Source organism: Aethalodelphis obliquidens, unplaced genomic scaffold (assembly GCF_003676395.1).
Source record: "Aethalodelphis obliquidens isolate GAN/ISIS:26980383/991018 unplaced genomic scaffold, ASM367639v1 scaffold22, whole genome shotgun sequence".
Lineage (NCBI taxonomy): Eukaryota > Metazoa > Chordata > Mammalia > Artiodactyla > Delphinidae > Aethalodelphis > Aethalodelphis obliquidens.
The window spans coordinates 26,433,573-26,448,735 of NW_020837966.1; the positions used below are offsets into that span (position 1 = coordinate 26,433,573).

At 50.4% G+C, this 15,163-nt stretch overlaps 1 protein-coding gene and 1 long non-coding RNA gene across 7 annotated transcripts in view; one reads left to right on the plus strand and one right to left on the minus strand.

The window, feature by feature from the left end:
* ITPR1 (inositol 1,4,5-trisphosphate receptor type 1) overlaps window positions 1-15,163 on the plus strand; it is a 318,999-nt gene that overhangs the window by 232,034 nt on the left and 71,802 nt on the right. For all 6 annotated transcript variants that reach the window (XM_027121458.1, XM_027121453.1, XM_027121455.1 and 3 more), the window contains one exon: window positions 14,402-14,582. In XM_027121458.1, coding sequence (XP_026977259.1) covers window positions 14,402-14,582 — 181 coding nt within the window. The remainder of the gene's footprint in view (window positions 1-14,401; window positions 14,583-15,163) is intronic.
* LOC113628128 (uncharacterized) lies at window positions 5-10,493 on the minus strand. Its single transcript, XR_003435894.1, has 3 exons — window positions 10,096-10,493; window positions 5,323-5,483; window positions 5-127 (listed from the first exon to the last, which is right to left on the minus strand). It is a non-coding gene; the product is annotated as an uncharacterized LOC113628128 (long non-coding RNA).

Consider the following 15,163-nt stretch of genomic DNA (forward strand, 5'->3'; position numbering starts at 1 on the left):
CCAGCCGCTCCGCGGCATGCGGGACCCTCCCGGACCGGGGCACGAACCCGCGTCCCCTGCACCGGCAGGTGGACTCCCAACGACTGCACCACCAGGGAAACCCTCCACTGGACTCTTACTGTCTTGCCTGTTGAGAAAGAAAAAGACAACTGAATCTTCCTGGAGGTATTTAGAAACCATCAGTTGGCTTTAAATGTATGTATTTTGAGTGCTCTGACCTCCTTTGAAAACCCAAGTCATGTATTTGGCTTCACACGGTTCTCTGCTCTTGGGTGTTAATACAACTCCTGGCATCATCAGAAATGTCCTCCGAGGACGCCACAGGATTCCTTAAAGTTTTATTCTACAGCAAGTAGATTTTTTTTTTTTTTATACCTGAGCAGGACTTGATCCTGCGGGTTCCGAGCTTGGGTGATCCTCCTGAGTGTCCTTAATGTGGAAATCTATAGCCTCCTCTTTAAACTTTAAGATGATCCCTAACTGGCTTAAAGTCCTCAACCCGCAGGCTGAAGAAAACGCTGCAGAAAAAAAACAAGGTCATGCTGCATTTTTTTTGGTAAGCACAGGAATCAACAAAGAGATGTTATATAACTTCTATTTATATCCTCCTTGCTCACTATCTGCAGGCAGACAAGAGTCGCTGAGAAGGGATTTAATGAGCTCTCCGGGTTTGCTCACCTTCCTGAGCTGGTAGGAACCAGCTTGTTCTCAAGTGCGTCAGCAAAGAATCTGGCTGTGGGTGGGCGGCCAGGGTAGGTGGACAGACTTGTTGCCATGGTGTTCTTTAATTCCCCTGTCTCTCAGCCATCTCGCTCCCCCTTCCCTGACTCCTTCTTCTCCCCACCTTTTCTTTCCTTTCTTTTTTTCCCTCCAACCTATCAGCTTGCTTGTTCCTCACGCCTAGCTCAGTATTCTTGGAGCTGTCTCCAGAAACAGAATATTTTCCTTTTCCCCCTAAGAGTTCCCCATCGTGTAGCTCTAAGACATCAGAAGGGTCTCGGCTGAGGTGTCTTTCCTCCCGCCCTCACCTATTTCTTTTCCTAGGATAATTTTTTTTATTACCAGCCCCTTCATTATAGGGACCTGTCCTGGGAGTCTTCAAGCTCATCCGATAGAAGCTTACCCTTTGCTCTCGGGTTGCCCCTGAGCTAGATGGATTCCATTGCCCGTTGGACAGACCATCGCTCTGCCCCAGAGAAGGAGGGCTGTTGGCATTTCCATAATCCTCCTTGTGCTCTTGCCCTGGGTGGGGTGACAGCTCTTATCTCATCTAGCACATTATAAGGTGGAACCACATGAAAACAAAGGAAGGCGTTTGTCCCACAGTGATCATTCCTGGAGCTTGGGCAACTTCTGTTACCTGAAGGCTGCAGGTCGGGATTACTCAGCCTGCACTAAAAAAAGTGGCTGCGGCATCCAGTTCTCAGCAGGGAAGCAGAAGTGCCCTCCTGAGAAGCCCGGTGGCAGCTCCGGGGGTGTCCACCTGCACCCTGGCTGCTCTGATGGCTTTGCCTTTTCGGTCACATTCCCACCAGAGCAGAGACATTTCAAAGACGTGAGTTAGGGAGGTTATAATGAAATGTTCTTCGAAAAGAATAAGTAGTTCCCGTGAGGATAGGCTTAAAAAAAACAAAGCCGAAACCCACCCCTGCCTTGCCCAAGAGTTGTGCAATTCTTAATAGCAGTAGCCTGTTTGAATAATCGAAGGCGAGCTGACTTCCCCTTAGTAACTTCTGTCAGAGCCATCTGCATAAAATATCCCCAGATTCCAGACCAAGAAGGCAACTTTATTTCCCCCCGTTCTGAGTAACTGGAGGGACTTCCCCTTTGGAACTTTTCCAGTCGAGCTAACTTCATGGTTGAGAATACTTTCTCATTAGAAACTGTCAGCGGCTAGAGTCCTGCCGTGGGGGCCTTAAAGACGTGTCACTCACAAGCCTGGACCCTGCGCACTGAGAACCTAAGTGACATTCACAGCTGGCCTCGGCACCTCTGCCATGACCCTCCTTCTTACTGAGAAATCTATGCCCACGTGCATTTCCTGAGTCCTCTAAGTTCCTCTGTGCAAGTGTCAGAGCCTCTCTTGATGTTTCTCCCAGTTACCTTTGCCTGGGTTTTAAATTTGTCATCAAGATGTCCTAGATGCCAAAGGGGAGAGTCCTGTAAACCATCTGATATCTTCAAGCCACTCGTTTTCCTTTGAAATCAGGACTTAAAAATTTAGATTGCTGTTGGAGGAGGAGGGTGCTTCAGTTGCCCTCACCATACGGTGTTTGAAAAATGTGTTTTCATTAGCCTCCTTGCAACACAAGCCCCGAGCTTGTAGTTATCAAGTCAGGGGTGTGAGCCAGGTTCTGAGATGGAAGGTCTACGAATGATTGTCCTTCCCGCCCCACCTTAATAATGCAAGTGTCAGCCAGGCCAGAGTAGTTAACAGTGAACTAGTTGGAGTAGGATCCCCAGCCAGCCTGAGCCCATCGCAGAGACCTGGGCACAACCCTGATAAGCCTCTGAGAGGTGAGAACGCCACATCAGCCTCCTTCAGCTGGCCTTCGGCGTTCGGCGTTTTCCCCGCTTGGCAGGATTTTGAGCTTTCACGGACAGGGATCTTCTGGTTATTGAGTTAAACTTCAGCTGCCGTAGATGCAAAGCTGGACTCGATTTAAGTTTTGCAGGATTGCATGTCCTTCAGGACTATTGTGCGTTCATTAAGATAGCAGGTATTGGTGGTGCCCCTGCTGGGTGCCGGGCACTGGATGAGGTGGCCGTGACACAGTCCGGACTGAGATCATAGACGGCCTGCCCTCGAGGAGGTTATAGTCTAGCAGGGGAGATGGATCGTAAGCCAGTTAACAATTAAATAAGGGAGAAGCGTGAAGAGGGAAGAGTGTCATGGAGAGGCCACTTAGGGTGGTCAGAGGAGGCTTCTCCAGGGAGATGCATTTAAGCCCAGACTTAGCAGACGAGAAGAGAACGAGTGGCGTGAAGAGCAGAGGGCAGGAGTGTTCAGACAGACGGGCTGGCAGGAGCTGAAGGAAGCCAGCGGGGTTGGGGCATAGCGGGGGGGGGGGGGGGGGCAGGGGCGGGGGGCATGGGACCACTGCTCGACCCAGGTACTGAGCTTCTCGTCAGGTGGGAGGCTGAATTAGGTGATCTCCACGGCCCCTGCCAAGCCCTAGTCAGTGCTTCTAAAGGGCACCAAGTTGGCTCGGGCTGTAACCTACTTGGATGCACGTTCCTGATGTCAGAGCCATAATCTATTAAGCAGCACTTACACAGATGAGTGCTGTGTAATTTTATCCGCCATCTCCATCCGTCTGGCCATCTGTACGTTTTACTCTTGGATCCCAAGGATGTTCTCTGCAGCCATATGGGCCCCCTGATGGGCCAGTACCCAGTGAAATGGACCTGCTGGGTTGGGAGGACTGAAAGTCCTGGAGCGTGTCCTTTGGGGTTCAGACCAGGACTGAGACCTGAGAGGTCATCTGATCAAGCAGAGGACAGCGGGTGATGGTGAGCCCTCTGTCAGAAGGCGCTCGCTTTGCTTGATGTTTTGAGTTTGCCAGCCAACGTCCTTGCCCCCGACAGGCCAGGGTATATTTATTTCTTTTTGGATGTTATCCGTCGAGCAGGCGTGTCACAGTGCGGTTTGTTGAGAGTGGGGAAGGAAAAGTATCTGGTACAGAACACCTACCAGGTGCAGGCCCTGTGCTGGGCTTGCACTGTGTTACCTTCTTGATTCCATCCTCCAGGCCTCTTGGGTAGCACTTCCCCTCCTCCTTCCTCCGTTACAGATGAGGAAACCGAGGCTGCAGGTTAATAAATGCCCTGTGCATACCTGCCCAGGTCCTCAGCCACCCCTGTCCACCTGTTTGTACCTTGCTGAGTGTGCAGGGCGTGGAGCCCTTTCTCTGAACCCCTGCTGCTCTCCGTACAAACACAGAGAATGGGTGTGCAGAGGATCCTTCTTGACGTCGACATAAAGCTCAAGTTGGATGCCCCGGGGAACCTTGGTGACTTTAGGGCAGAAAATGTCCGTCAGTGTTGATTGATTGGCCCTCAGGTGCCCAGGATAGAAATAAGACCAAAGAGCGAAGGTCTTATCCTCCGACTCCTGTGTCAGTTCTTTCTTGATAACGCGGATGGAACCTCCAAGTGAAGCGGGAAGGGACAGCAGCCGCGTCGCCCCTAGGCTCTGGGCAGGGGAGCCACCTGAGCCCTCCTTTGCTGATGCCCGGGGTGCGTTTCTTGCTGATGGAGTTTTTGCAGCACCTCTTGCATCGTCCCTTTCAGGTCTCATGATACACACTGGAGGCTCACTGAGAAGGCCTCTGTCCCCCTGTCACAGATCCCACAGCAAGGCTGTGGGCAAGCTGACACGAGACCTGAGAGTGTCACCTGAACCACCAGAAGGCACTTTTCGTTAGATCATAGAACCAGTCCTGGAGGGCACCCTTGGAGACTAGTGTGCGTCTCCAGCAGCCCCAGACGTTCACTGATACTGATTTTCTTCTTCTCTGGTTGAGTAGATGTCTGTAGACCGAGATTCCAAAACCTCCCTGAGTACTTTAACAAAAATCATCCCTGAGGTCTAACCAAAGGCTCGTCTGCTTCACAGTGCCTTTCTTTTTTATAAACCTCATGTTGGCTTGAAGAGCAACCACAGTACCTCCTTGTACTTAAAGAAATTTCCCAAGGAGGTCCCTGCCGCAACCTCCCGTCACTTCAGGCACATTTGGGGTTGCTTCTGTTTCCCATTTTACTGGTCATCATTGTTTTTCTCTGGAGGCTCTTTGTTTTCCTGCCTTTGGTTGGAAGGGACAGACGGCTGTGCCCGTGCACCCCACAATATATGCTGGCCTTTGGCTTCTGTAAGGAGGTTTGAGAATTGAACCCAGAGAAAATTTGGAGTCCCCTTAACTTCTTGTCCCTGGGTCTTCTAGAATGAAGGCTGAGCTGCCTCCCTGAAACCTGTGTGATTTTAGTCTTAAATGTTGCTAGAGATGTTATTGCTGACAGTTTACCTACACATACAGGGGCTTTGTAAGATAACACCTTCAAAAAAATTTTTTTTAGGAAGTACAGTTTGTTGGTTGAGGTGTCATGGATGAGTATGTGAGAAGCTGTCCGTGTTCTGATCCACACGGGAGAGGGGGGACCAGCCTGCCTACCAGATTGGGGAGACTTTCCTGGCCAGTGCTGTTTCCTGTGGGCCCCGGGGGACAGGTAAGGAGAGGTGTTAAGCTCTCAGGTCTCAGAAGAAAAGTGGTTCTTAGGCAACAGGTGGGACTTTGCTGCTTGCTAAAACCAGAATTAACTCACCTTGAAAAGCATCATGAAGATACAGTGCTTTGGTATTGACCTTGGAGCTCAGGCCCTTCCCTGGAGCCCAGTGCCCAGATTAATTTGGTCTTCGTCGTCCTCCAGCCCCTCTCTCAGGCCTTGGGAATCAGCGATGAGCAGACGGTGGCCTCCGTCCAGCCCTGGCAGGGAAGAGGAGATGAAGCATGCTGTTTATGTCTGAGTTATCAAGAGATGGCTCTACAGTTTGGATGAGGGAGGAACTCTTCAGAAAAATGAAGTTGAAATGTCAGTGCCTTTACAACCCATACTTCGTTCACTTCATCACTTCCTTCTTTTCTGTTTAAAGTTTATATTATTTCTGAACTCATTAAAGCTGGCAACATCCTCAGAGACACTGGTGAGCTGAGACTTGCAGATGTTTACTGGTTGAAACCCATCAAACCTTGCTAAAAAAAATGCCCTTAGAGTGAGTGATCATTTATACCAGGGGAGTGTTTGATTCTTAATGCCCTCTTTACTAATTATTAGATTCTTTTCAAATATCATACTTTTCCTGAAGTCAAGAGTAGTTGAAAAATTGGAAAAACAGTTCATGTTGAAAGGCTTGGGCCTGTCCAGGGGGAGGGTCTGACACCATTCTGCCTTGGGTGTATTACACTTTGAGAAGTGGAAGCAATAACATTTGTCTCTGTGTCTAATGGAATCTGAATGGCGTCTATAACTAGTGGAATTCCAGCTGGATTTTTTTTTTAACTTCCTTCATTGTGACAGTTACTGGGAAAGGCTCTTCAGTGTGTTTTTTGCTGTCAATTTACAGGCTGTCTTGACCTACCAGTACGAGCAGGGCTTGTTTATCTTTGGATGTTTTGGGGACACTAGAGTTTGGTCATCACATAACACCCAGCACATTAGTCGATCCACCTATCTTACCCGCTAACTGATTTCCTTTGAAAGTGGTATTGATAGATTATACACCCTGCATTTGAGTAGCTTCCCGTAGTAATCAAAGTGCGTTTCACATAGTGTTTCATAACTGCACCCTTGATGGACCCCCTCCATGTGATGCACGCAGGGCAGGTGGTAAGAGTCATGTTTTTCAGATAAGGAACCTAGGGCACAAATCCAGTTAAGCAAGTTGCCCAAGTTCACGTAGCTGGTTATCGAGGAGCAATGGCTAAAATTCAGGTTTCCAGACTTGCAGTTCTCCAGGCTCCTGTGCCTAAAGCATGTGTGTTTTATCACCTGGTTCCTGGTACATGATCTTTGGGTTTTGATTGTTGTCATGGGTTTCTAAGAAAGGGACTCAAGACCTACGGTGGTCATTGAGTGACAGTGGTTCGGTGAACAACCTGTAACCCCCAGCCCCGGCAACTAGCAAAAGAGCCTTGTTTGGGAGCCCAGGTTAACAAGAGCATCAGGCCTTGCAGGAAAGTTGGGGCATTCACATGTGTTCCTACCATGGCTGTTCTTTCCTGTGAGAAGAGTCTGTGAGACTCTCTGCTGTGCAGCTGAGGGACCTGGGCTGGCAGGTAGGGAGTGCATTATAAAAAGCCAAAAGGTGTTTGGAGTTTGACACACTCTTGCTTAGATGAGAGGTGTTGGACAAAGCAGGGGCGTTGAGAGCATGGGCTGAGGTGTCACACCAGTGGGGCTTGAGTCTTGGGGCACCACCACCACTTCCTAGCTGTATGACTTGGCAAGTTATTTAACCTCTTTGAGTCTCAGTTTCCTCATCTGTGAAGTGGGGATAGTGGTAGCCCCTACCTCATGGGGTAGTTAGAAGGGTTAAATGAGATACTGCATACAAAGCACTTAGGTAGGTGGCAAGCAAATCAGAAGGCTTCAGTTATTGTTCACTGTAATTTACAGATCAGGGGTCCCCAGGAAGTGATGGAAGTCTCAGTTAATCACAGGTATAGGAGGAGAGCCCCACAAGCTAAGCCCCACACTTGGGTAGCCATTGCTGTCACTCTGTCACCCGCAGAGCCTCTGAACAAGCTGGACAGGAATGGGTTGGTCTGTTTGGAGACATCCCTTCAAGTCCTGGAGACTCCAGGGCCGAGGCCGAGGTCCCCGTGTGCGGGAGGCAGAGTAAAAAGAGAAAAAGTCAGACTCCAGGGAGGAATTTTCATCTGCTCCTGGAAGCACAAGGATTCAGCACTGTTCAGCAGTCACATTTTTCAAATTCTTGCATTTAGCCTGAGAACTTAATTCATTCTGCAGCAGATAAGTGAGCACGCAGAGTGAATGTCATGGGCTGTGTACCAGGCAGTCAGATAGAAAAGCTCTTTCTCTGGAGTCTCTGAAGGCTCAGTGTGAGGGTTTCTAGAAGGTGGACTGCTGCCGGGTGAAATGCTTTCCTTTGGGGAAGGATCAAAGTCTCACAGCTGTCCCAGGAGCGCTGGGGACTGCTCCCCCCATACCGTCCCCTCTCCCGCCAGACCTGCCCTGGATCACATCCACCTCTGCTTCCTGCTGCTGCCACTTCCTTTATCTGAGATGCTCGTAAAGGGCTCCTCCCGTGTCCCTGCAGGTGCAGGCTGGCTGGCTGGCTCTGGGTTCCGAGGTTCCAAGACTGTCTTTGCCCTCCTTCCCCCAAGTCTCTGAATTCTGGGGAAGATGGCTTTTCAATAAGGTGCTCATTCGCTCACCTTCCCTGTTGTGTGTCCAGCGCATGGCGAAGGCCCGTGGCTCCCATCCTTCTCCCCACACCCCATCCTGCACAGTGTGACCTCTTGCACCTAAAGAAAGGAGTCCCCCCACCCCATCCTGCACACTTCCAGCCTGTCGTTTAGAGGAGCTGCCAGTTGTCTGCTGGTCCCTAACTTCGGGCCGCCTCTGGTTTCAGGAGCCGGGTGGACCTGTCATAAATCACGCTCTGTTCCTTTGCAAGGACTTGGCTGGGCACAGAGGGTGGCTGCCAGGCTAATTAAGGGATATCTTGTTATTTTCAAGAGTGATCTGAAAGGGTGGTCTCCTTATTATTTTAAACTAAGACCTCAGTTCTTAAGTCCCCATACAGCTCACGCAGCCCGAGGAGGGCAAACTGTGTCCGCTTGGCAGTTAGCCGAGAGCAGGAATGAAATCCGAGCTGCTTGCTGTGTCAGCCAGCCACCACCGGGCCTGGGCAAAGGGACTGGCTCGAGTAGGCAGGAGACGTGGGCTCTGTGTGGCCTTGAGATGTCTGTTTCCCCCTCTGGGCCTCAGTTTCCTCCTCTGTGAAATGTGTAGGGCTGGACTAAATGGGTAGTTCCCAAACAACGTCCTGTGGAGCCCTGGCGTTGCAAGGAGGAGTTGCAGTGATGTGAGGGGCGTGCTCCCTGCTGTGTTTCAGGCTGAGCAGTTCTGCCTGTATCTCTCTCGTATCCGGGTCCTTACGGAAGGTGGTGTTAGGGGACGGAGGAGAAGCAGGGTTTCCCTGCTGGGGAAAACATCTGGAAGTGTCTGGAATAGAGTGCTTCCAGCTTTAACATTCTGGGATCCGTCTTTTCTGTTTTGTGAGGATTGTTTTTAAGCCTGGCTTACGGTGGCCATACCTGGGTCCCCTCCCACCTCTGTCCCCCAGAGCTTCCATGGAGGTAGCCGCTGCAGGTGGTCACTTTCTTATCTGGCCCGACCCCGGCTTCCTTCCCTGAGGCCACTCCAAACATCGACCTGTTGTCCGTGATGTTGGCATTGACGCTGTGTCTGCCCCCAAACCCACCCTCGTTTTTTCGGAGTTGCCTGCCGATCACTGGGGCTGGTGTTCCGTGTGATCACTAAGAAGGCAGGCGGTGCACAGGGCCTTGAGTGCAGAGGCAGGGAGCGGGCGTGGCTCTGCCACACGTCAGCTGACCTCTCCTGACCCCAGCTCTCCTGTCCATAACGTGATGGATTTATGAATGGTGATATCTGTCTTGACAATCTCCTAAAACGCTGATGAGACAGCTTATGTGAAGAGGGCTTTGGAATCACATGCGATTTGGAGATAAGCAGAGGGTGAAGAAAGATGGGCCGTGAGGGCGGCAGACGCAGGTCCCTCTGCAGGGGGAGGTGGCCTCTGAGGGTGGCCCCTTGTCTGGACAGCCTTGACAAAGTTCTCTAGCCTTCGGGTAACAAAGCAGTTTTTTTCCCCCTTCTCTTCCTTTTTATTGTGATGTGATTTACATACAATAATATGTAGAGATTTTAAGTGTACACTCTGATCAGATTTGACAAATGTTTATACCTATCGTATTTGTTTTCATTGGCTGCTGTAACGAATTACGAAAATCTTAGTGGCTTGAGACAGCCAGACTTTTTTATCTTACAAGTTCGACATGAGTCTTAACTAGACTAAAATCAAGGTGTCAGCGGGGCTGCATTCCTTTCCGGAGGCTCCGGGGCAGAATCCGTTTCCCGCCTTTCCCACTTTCTAGAGGCCCCTTGGCTATAGCCCCTTCCTCATGTTCAAAGCCAGCAATGCCGAGTGGAGTCCTTCTCACACCATATCACTCTACCCTCCTCTTCCGCTTTTAAGAACGCTTGTGATGACACTAGCCCCTGAATAATCCAGCATAATCTCCCTATTTTAAGGTTAGCAACCTTAATTCCATCTGCAACCTTATTCCCCTTTGCCATGTAAGGTGACATATTCCCAAGTCCCAGGGATTAGGGTCTGGACATCTTTTTAGGGATGGGGACGTATTATTCTCTCTACCACACCTGTGTGAATTCCACCCCAATCAAGACATTTTCTTCACTCCAGAAAGTTCTCTTGGTTCCCTTTTAGTCACTTCCCATTCACCCGCCCCCCGTTTTGCTTCCTCTTACCTGGGACCAATGTTGCCTGCTCTAGACCAGGTTTATTTGGAAGGCGGTGCTCAAACCTGCTGGGTGGCGTGGAGTGAAAAGTTTGGAGAAGTGCAACAGTCTCTCCATGGCTCTTGGCTCTAGGTTTTGGGGGTGGAGGTTGGGGTGTGATTCACTGAAATACGCCCATGGAGGGAGGTAGACCAGTGCCCATGAAGAGCCTGAGGCGGGTCAGGGCCGAGTCTCCACCTGCTCTGGTCTGAGGTCCCACCCGCTTCTGGGGAAACAGTCCTGAGGAGGGCGCCCCCTTCCCGCCCGCAGGTCCTCCGAGCACATTGTGACGGAAGCAGGTGGAATGAACAGGTCTGTGAGCCATGTTCAGGGCCTGGTCTCACCGAGTCCAGATGACACCAGGCACCAGGGAGGGGCAGCGAGGGTCTCCAGGAGCCCCTGGCCCCGGCCTGCTACACGGCCCCTATGCCTTCCCCCGGCACAGCCCCTGATTGGGGACCGGGGGTCCTTAGTTCCTGCACATGCCTCCGTTTTCACTTCTCCTCCCGTACGAGGTACTAGTGCTTCCCCTCTGGAGCCCAGCTGTCTTCCTTCTAGGGCGTCTGCTGAGCTTCTCAGTTGGGGCCCCTGCAGCCCCGCTGTCACCCCTCCTCGCTGCTCTGCCACTTCCCAGGCCCGTGCCTCTCACAGCGTCCTGGGAAGACGCAGTGTGTCACAGTGTGGGCTTCTCGGGCATGCTCCACACCTGATGCACATTATCTGAAAGACCCAAAAGGGTCTCCTGATCTCAAAAAGGAGTAATAGTAACCACTGCTTCATCAGGGGCTGTGTGTGAGGTGAGACGCATGCAGGTTCACCCCAGGTTCCCGGGACCTCGTCAGGTCAGCTGTTGGGACTGTTACTGTGATTATCTCGGGTCTTCATAGCCACCCGTGAAGGGTCCACCCTGTTGCCCATTTTGCAGATGAGAAGATTGGGGTTTCAGAGGCGTCGTCCCTTTCTGAGGTGACCCCAGCTAGTGAGCGGTGGAGCTGAAGACCGGTCTTTCTGACAGTTCTCGCCACTTAGCTGCTTGGGTGATGCCTTTGCTGTGGGGTTTTCACATGATACTAATGTCATGGTGGTGTGAAACCAACACACTTAGTGGGCACTGTGCTAAGCACCTGATGCACCCTGGCAGCCCTTCCACATGGGTTCAGAGAGGTTGAGTAATTTGCCCACGGTCACAGAGCCAGTGGATGAGGGACCCCAGCCTTGAACCCGGGAGGTCCAACTGGAAAGCCTGCCCCACTAACCCCTCCGTGAAGAGATGTTTCCTTGCTTCGAAGCACTGGTGGTATCTCTCCTCTTGCTTCTTACTAAGAGGTGTGATGGAGTTGGCCTCTCATTTCAGCGGGGTGGCCAGGTGCCTCGGAGCCGAGCCCAAGACTCCCGGAATCACCTCTCCCATCCTCCAGCCCCCATCCTTGCTTGATGTCGCTCTTCTGTGCTTACTCGTGTCACCGTACCCCGCTGTCCACTCTATCGTTTTATTGACCACGTTCTGTTTATAAAGCAGCTTCAAATCCTTGAGGGATGGGGACTGTTATAAACAGTGCAAAATAAATATACTGGCCATCGCAGAAACGTATGTAGAAGCCTGTAATCCTCAGCGCCTTGCCTTTCCCTCGTTTTATAAGAGGTGTCCTCGCCCTGACCCTGTCAGGTGACATAGGCTGGGTTAACCAGCTAGACCTGAAGCAGTGCATTTGTAGCAGGTGATGGGTGTGTACTCTTGCGCTCTTCCGATGACACATGGCAGGCTTTGGCTCTTTATTTATTTACTTATTAAAGTGCACTTGTTTTCTTGAATGACCGGAGTGTCCAAGGATGCTTTTTCAGTTGCCTCCATGCCATGAGAAGACTTAAGGGGCAGCAACTGAAGTTCATTGCCCCGAGCAGCCGCCTCCTTGTGCAGTCCCCTCCTGACCCCGTGTGGGTGAGATGCTGTGTGACGCCTCTTGGTGGAAAATGGAATCACTGTATTTGGGTGGCCCTAGGTTGAGGTCTTCGTCCCCCGCACACCTCCTCTTGTTTGTCTGCGGAAGCGCTGGCCCTCAAAGAAGTGAACAATTGGAACTTGGTTTCTCACATTAGAGGATATGAGAAATAAGAATCTACAGTGTGGTGGGAATTTGTTTCTCCCGTGGCCGGATCTGATGGGGGGCGTGTAGCAAGTCAAGAGGAACCGTGAAGTGTCGAGTTGTATTCATTCTTTCATCAAATCATTACAGAGCGCCTTGTATGTGCTGGGCCTCTTCTGGGTGTTCTGACGACAGCTGTGAGCCATGTGGGCGAGGCTCCTGCCCTCTTAGAGCTTACACTCTGCCCAAGACAGACAGTTAAGTAGGTGAACAGTAAATACAGGTGTCGTTTCAGGGGCCAGTTGCTATGAAGAATAAAATAGAGCGTGTGAGGATAAACAGCTGGCGTGGCTGCTGTTAGTAGGATGGTCAGGGGTGGTTCTCTGGAGGAGGTGATGTTAATGCTGTGACTGACAGATGAGGGAACCCAGCCATGGGAAGAGCCAGGAGGAACCGGGCAGTGGCGCTGAGTGTCTGCTGCTGTTTGCCAGCACTCTGTGGACTCAGTGGTTAAAAGGCTACTTTAGTGAAAGTCATTAGCGTGACTATTGAATGACTGTGTCTTTTTCCTACCAAGCCGCCAGTTTCATGGGGCGCAGGCCTCGTTTTGCTGAGCATTGTTTCTCCTATAATGGGCGTAATCCCTGACTCATGGCAGGCGCACAGTAAATAGTGGATGGGCGGATGGACAAACGGAATGCCGGTTGAATGGATGGATGAACTAGAAGCCTAAAAAAAACAGAGGGAAGCAAAGGGCAGTGGAGCACACTGAAGGCTCGAGCTTGGTTCCCAGAGTGGGAGTGTTGGAGGACTCAGTGACACACAGGATGGAGGCAGGCAGTGACTTGTAAACTGGCATTAGGGAGTGGCTGGAAGAGAAAAGACAGAACCAGAGAGCACAGGTAGGAAGGCTGGATCCTGTGCTGTATGTAAGAAACAGCCAGAGGTAAAGAAGAACAGGGAGAGGGAAAAGAAAGGGCACGATCAAGAAGAGCTTGGTGGGCAGATGAGGCAGACATTTGTCAGGGCAGCATATGGGCTAGTGGCTAGAAGAAGGGTCACAGTGACTGAAGTTGCGTGTTGGCAGATGGAAACATGGTGGCTCTTGGGGCGGGGGCAGGCGCTGAATCAAGCACTGGGTGTGGGGGGGTGAGAGATGGAGCAGTTAAGGGGCTTCATGAGGCTGGCAAGATGTTGCTTTTCTCTGGGATTGCAAGCCTAGGGTCACCTTCTGTAGGGAAGTGCCATCTTTCCAAATGGGGGAGGATGTGAAATTGGCAGAAAGCGCCCACTGCGAGAAGCCAATATATTGTTTGGAGCTTTGTTTTATTCCTCTGGAAACTGACCGTATTGTATTTTTATGTAAATAATTCACAACAGCGTGGTATCTGCAAAGGGGTGAAAAGAGAGTGCTCACAAATGAAGTTGAGATACCATATTGTGTTTTTATATCAACAATGTATACTATTGCTTGCAGTGGGTCCAAGAAACAAATGTGTATTCAAGAGGCGAGCTACCTGTTCATTGTTAGCTTTTTCATCTAACCACCCTTTACCTGCCCTTCAAAACCTGATTCGAAAATCACTTTTTTCACGACGATTTTGGGATCACTCCAGCCCGATGTCATCCTTGCCACCTCTGAGCTTCCATAATATAATCATCTGTGTAGCTTCTGGAGCACGTTTTACACACTGAAGCCCTCCTTATGGGCGTGTCATGCTTCTGGTGTGGAGCCCTGTAGGGGCAGGTAGCACATCTTACTCATCCGTATATATTCACAAGGCTCTGCAAAGAGGGGGGCTCACAGAAGTCCTTAAACACATGACTGGCCCTGCAACAATCGCCAAAAATACATTCTGTTTTCATTGTTCGTGGAGTTGATTTATATGTGTGCAGGGGGTTGTGCTTCGTTGGCTGAAATCTGCCCACCACCCCTTAGCATGCTTCCCAAGCCTATATGACTGATTCAGACAAGGACTGGCGGTTTGCTTTAAAGGCTCTGTGTAGAAAACCTCAGGCTGTGGAAGCCAGAGGATGACAGGGCATTGAACGGTGTTTAACCCTGGTCCAAAGTTAGACCGTTTTTGAGGTTTTGTGTCTGGCTCTGATCTCCACGAGGTTTTGGTGTCCTGAGTGGGATTCAGTAACTGGTGTGTCACAGTGTTGAAAAAGCTGTGGGTTTTCCTTGGCAGCACTCCTTTTTCTGCCGGTTGACAGAAGATAAGAAGTCGGAGAAATTCTTCAAGGTCTTCTATGACCGGATGAAGGTGGCCCAGCAAGAAATCAAGGCAACGGTGACCGTGAACACCAGTGACTTGGGAAATAAAAAGAAAGATGATGAGGTAGACAGGGATGCCCCGTCACGGAAAAAAGGTAAATGCTCCCCTGCATGCAGCTCTTCAGTCAGCTGGATTGTAAACATGGGAGGAACCCCTGGTTTTCCTTTAGTTTTTACACGACTTCTAGGCTCCAAACTTTCTGACTGGGGCTTTCAGAAGAAGAAAACCAATCTGGTTGTGATAGAATTCTTCCTGTGTAACCTGAACTGAATTCCTGCTGCTTTGGAGGCTCCTCTTGTTTAATAAACTAACATACATTCTTCTTTGTCAAACTGAGGGTTTTGTTGGCAGGAAATCCATTAATAATCTTTTCCTGTAATTTCCATTTAATGTTAGAGAAAGTTGTGGAATACGCACTTTTAAATTGGCTGTCGTCTTTTGTCAGCTAATCCTCCCTTGTTTTCTGAAATATTTGAAAGTTCATAAAGCTTTTTATCCATTATCCCCTTTGAAGAGGAGTTATACTGGGGAGTGGGTAGACCCAAAAGCGTTGGAGTCAAATGGCCTTGAATAGGTCTGAGTCTCGTTTTTTTAGCAGCGTATGTGGCCTCGACCCAGTAGATACCAGTAGCCCACCCCCAACTTAAAATCTCTCCAGACATTGCCTGTCATCCC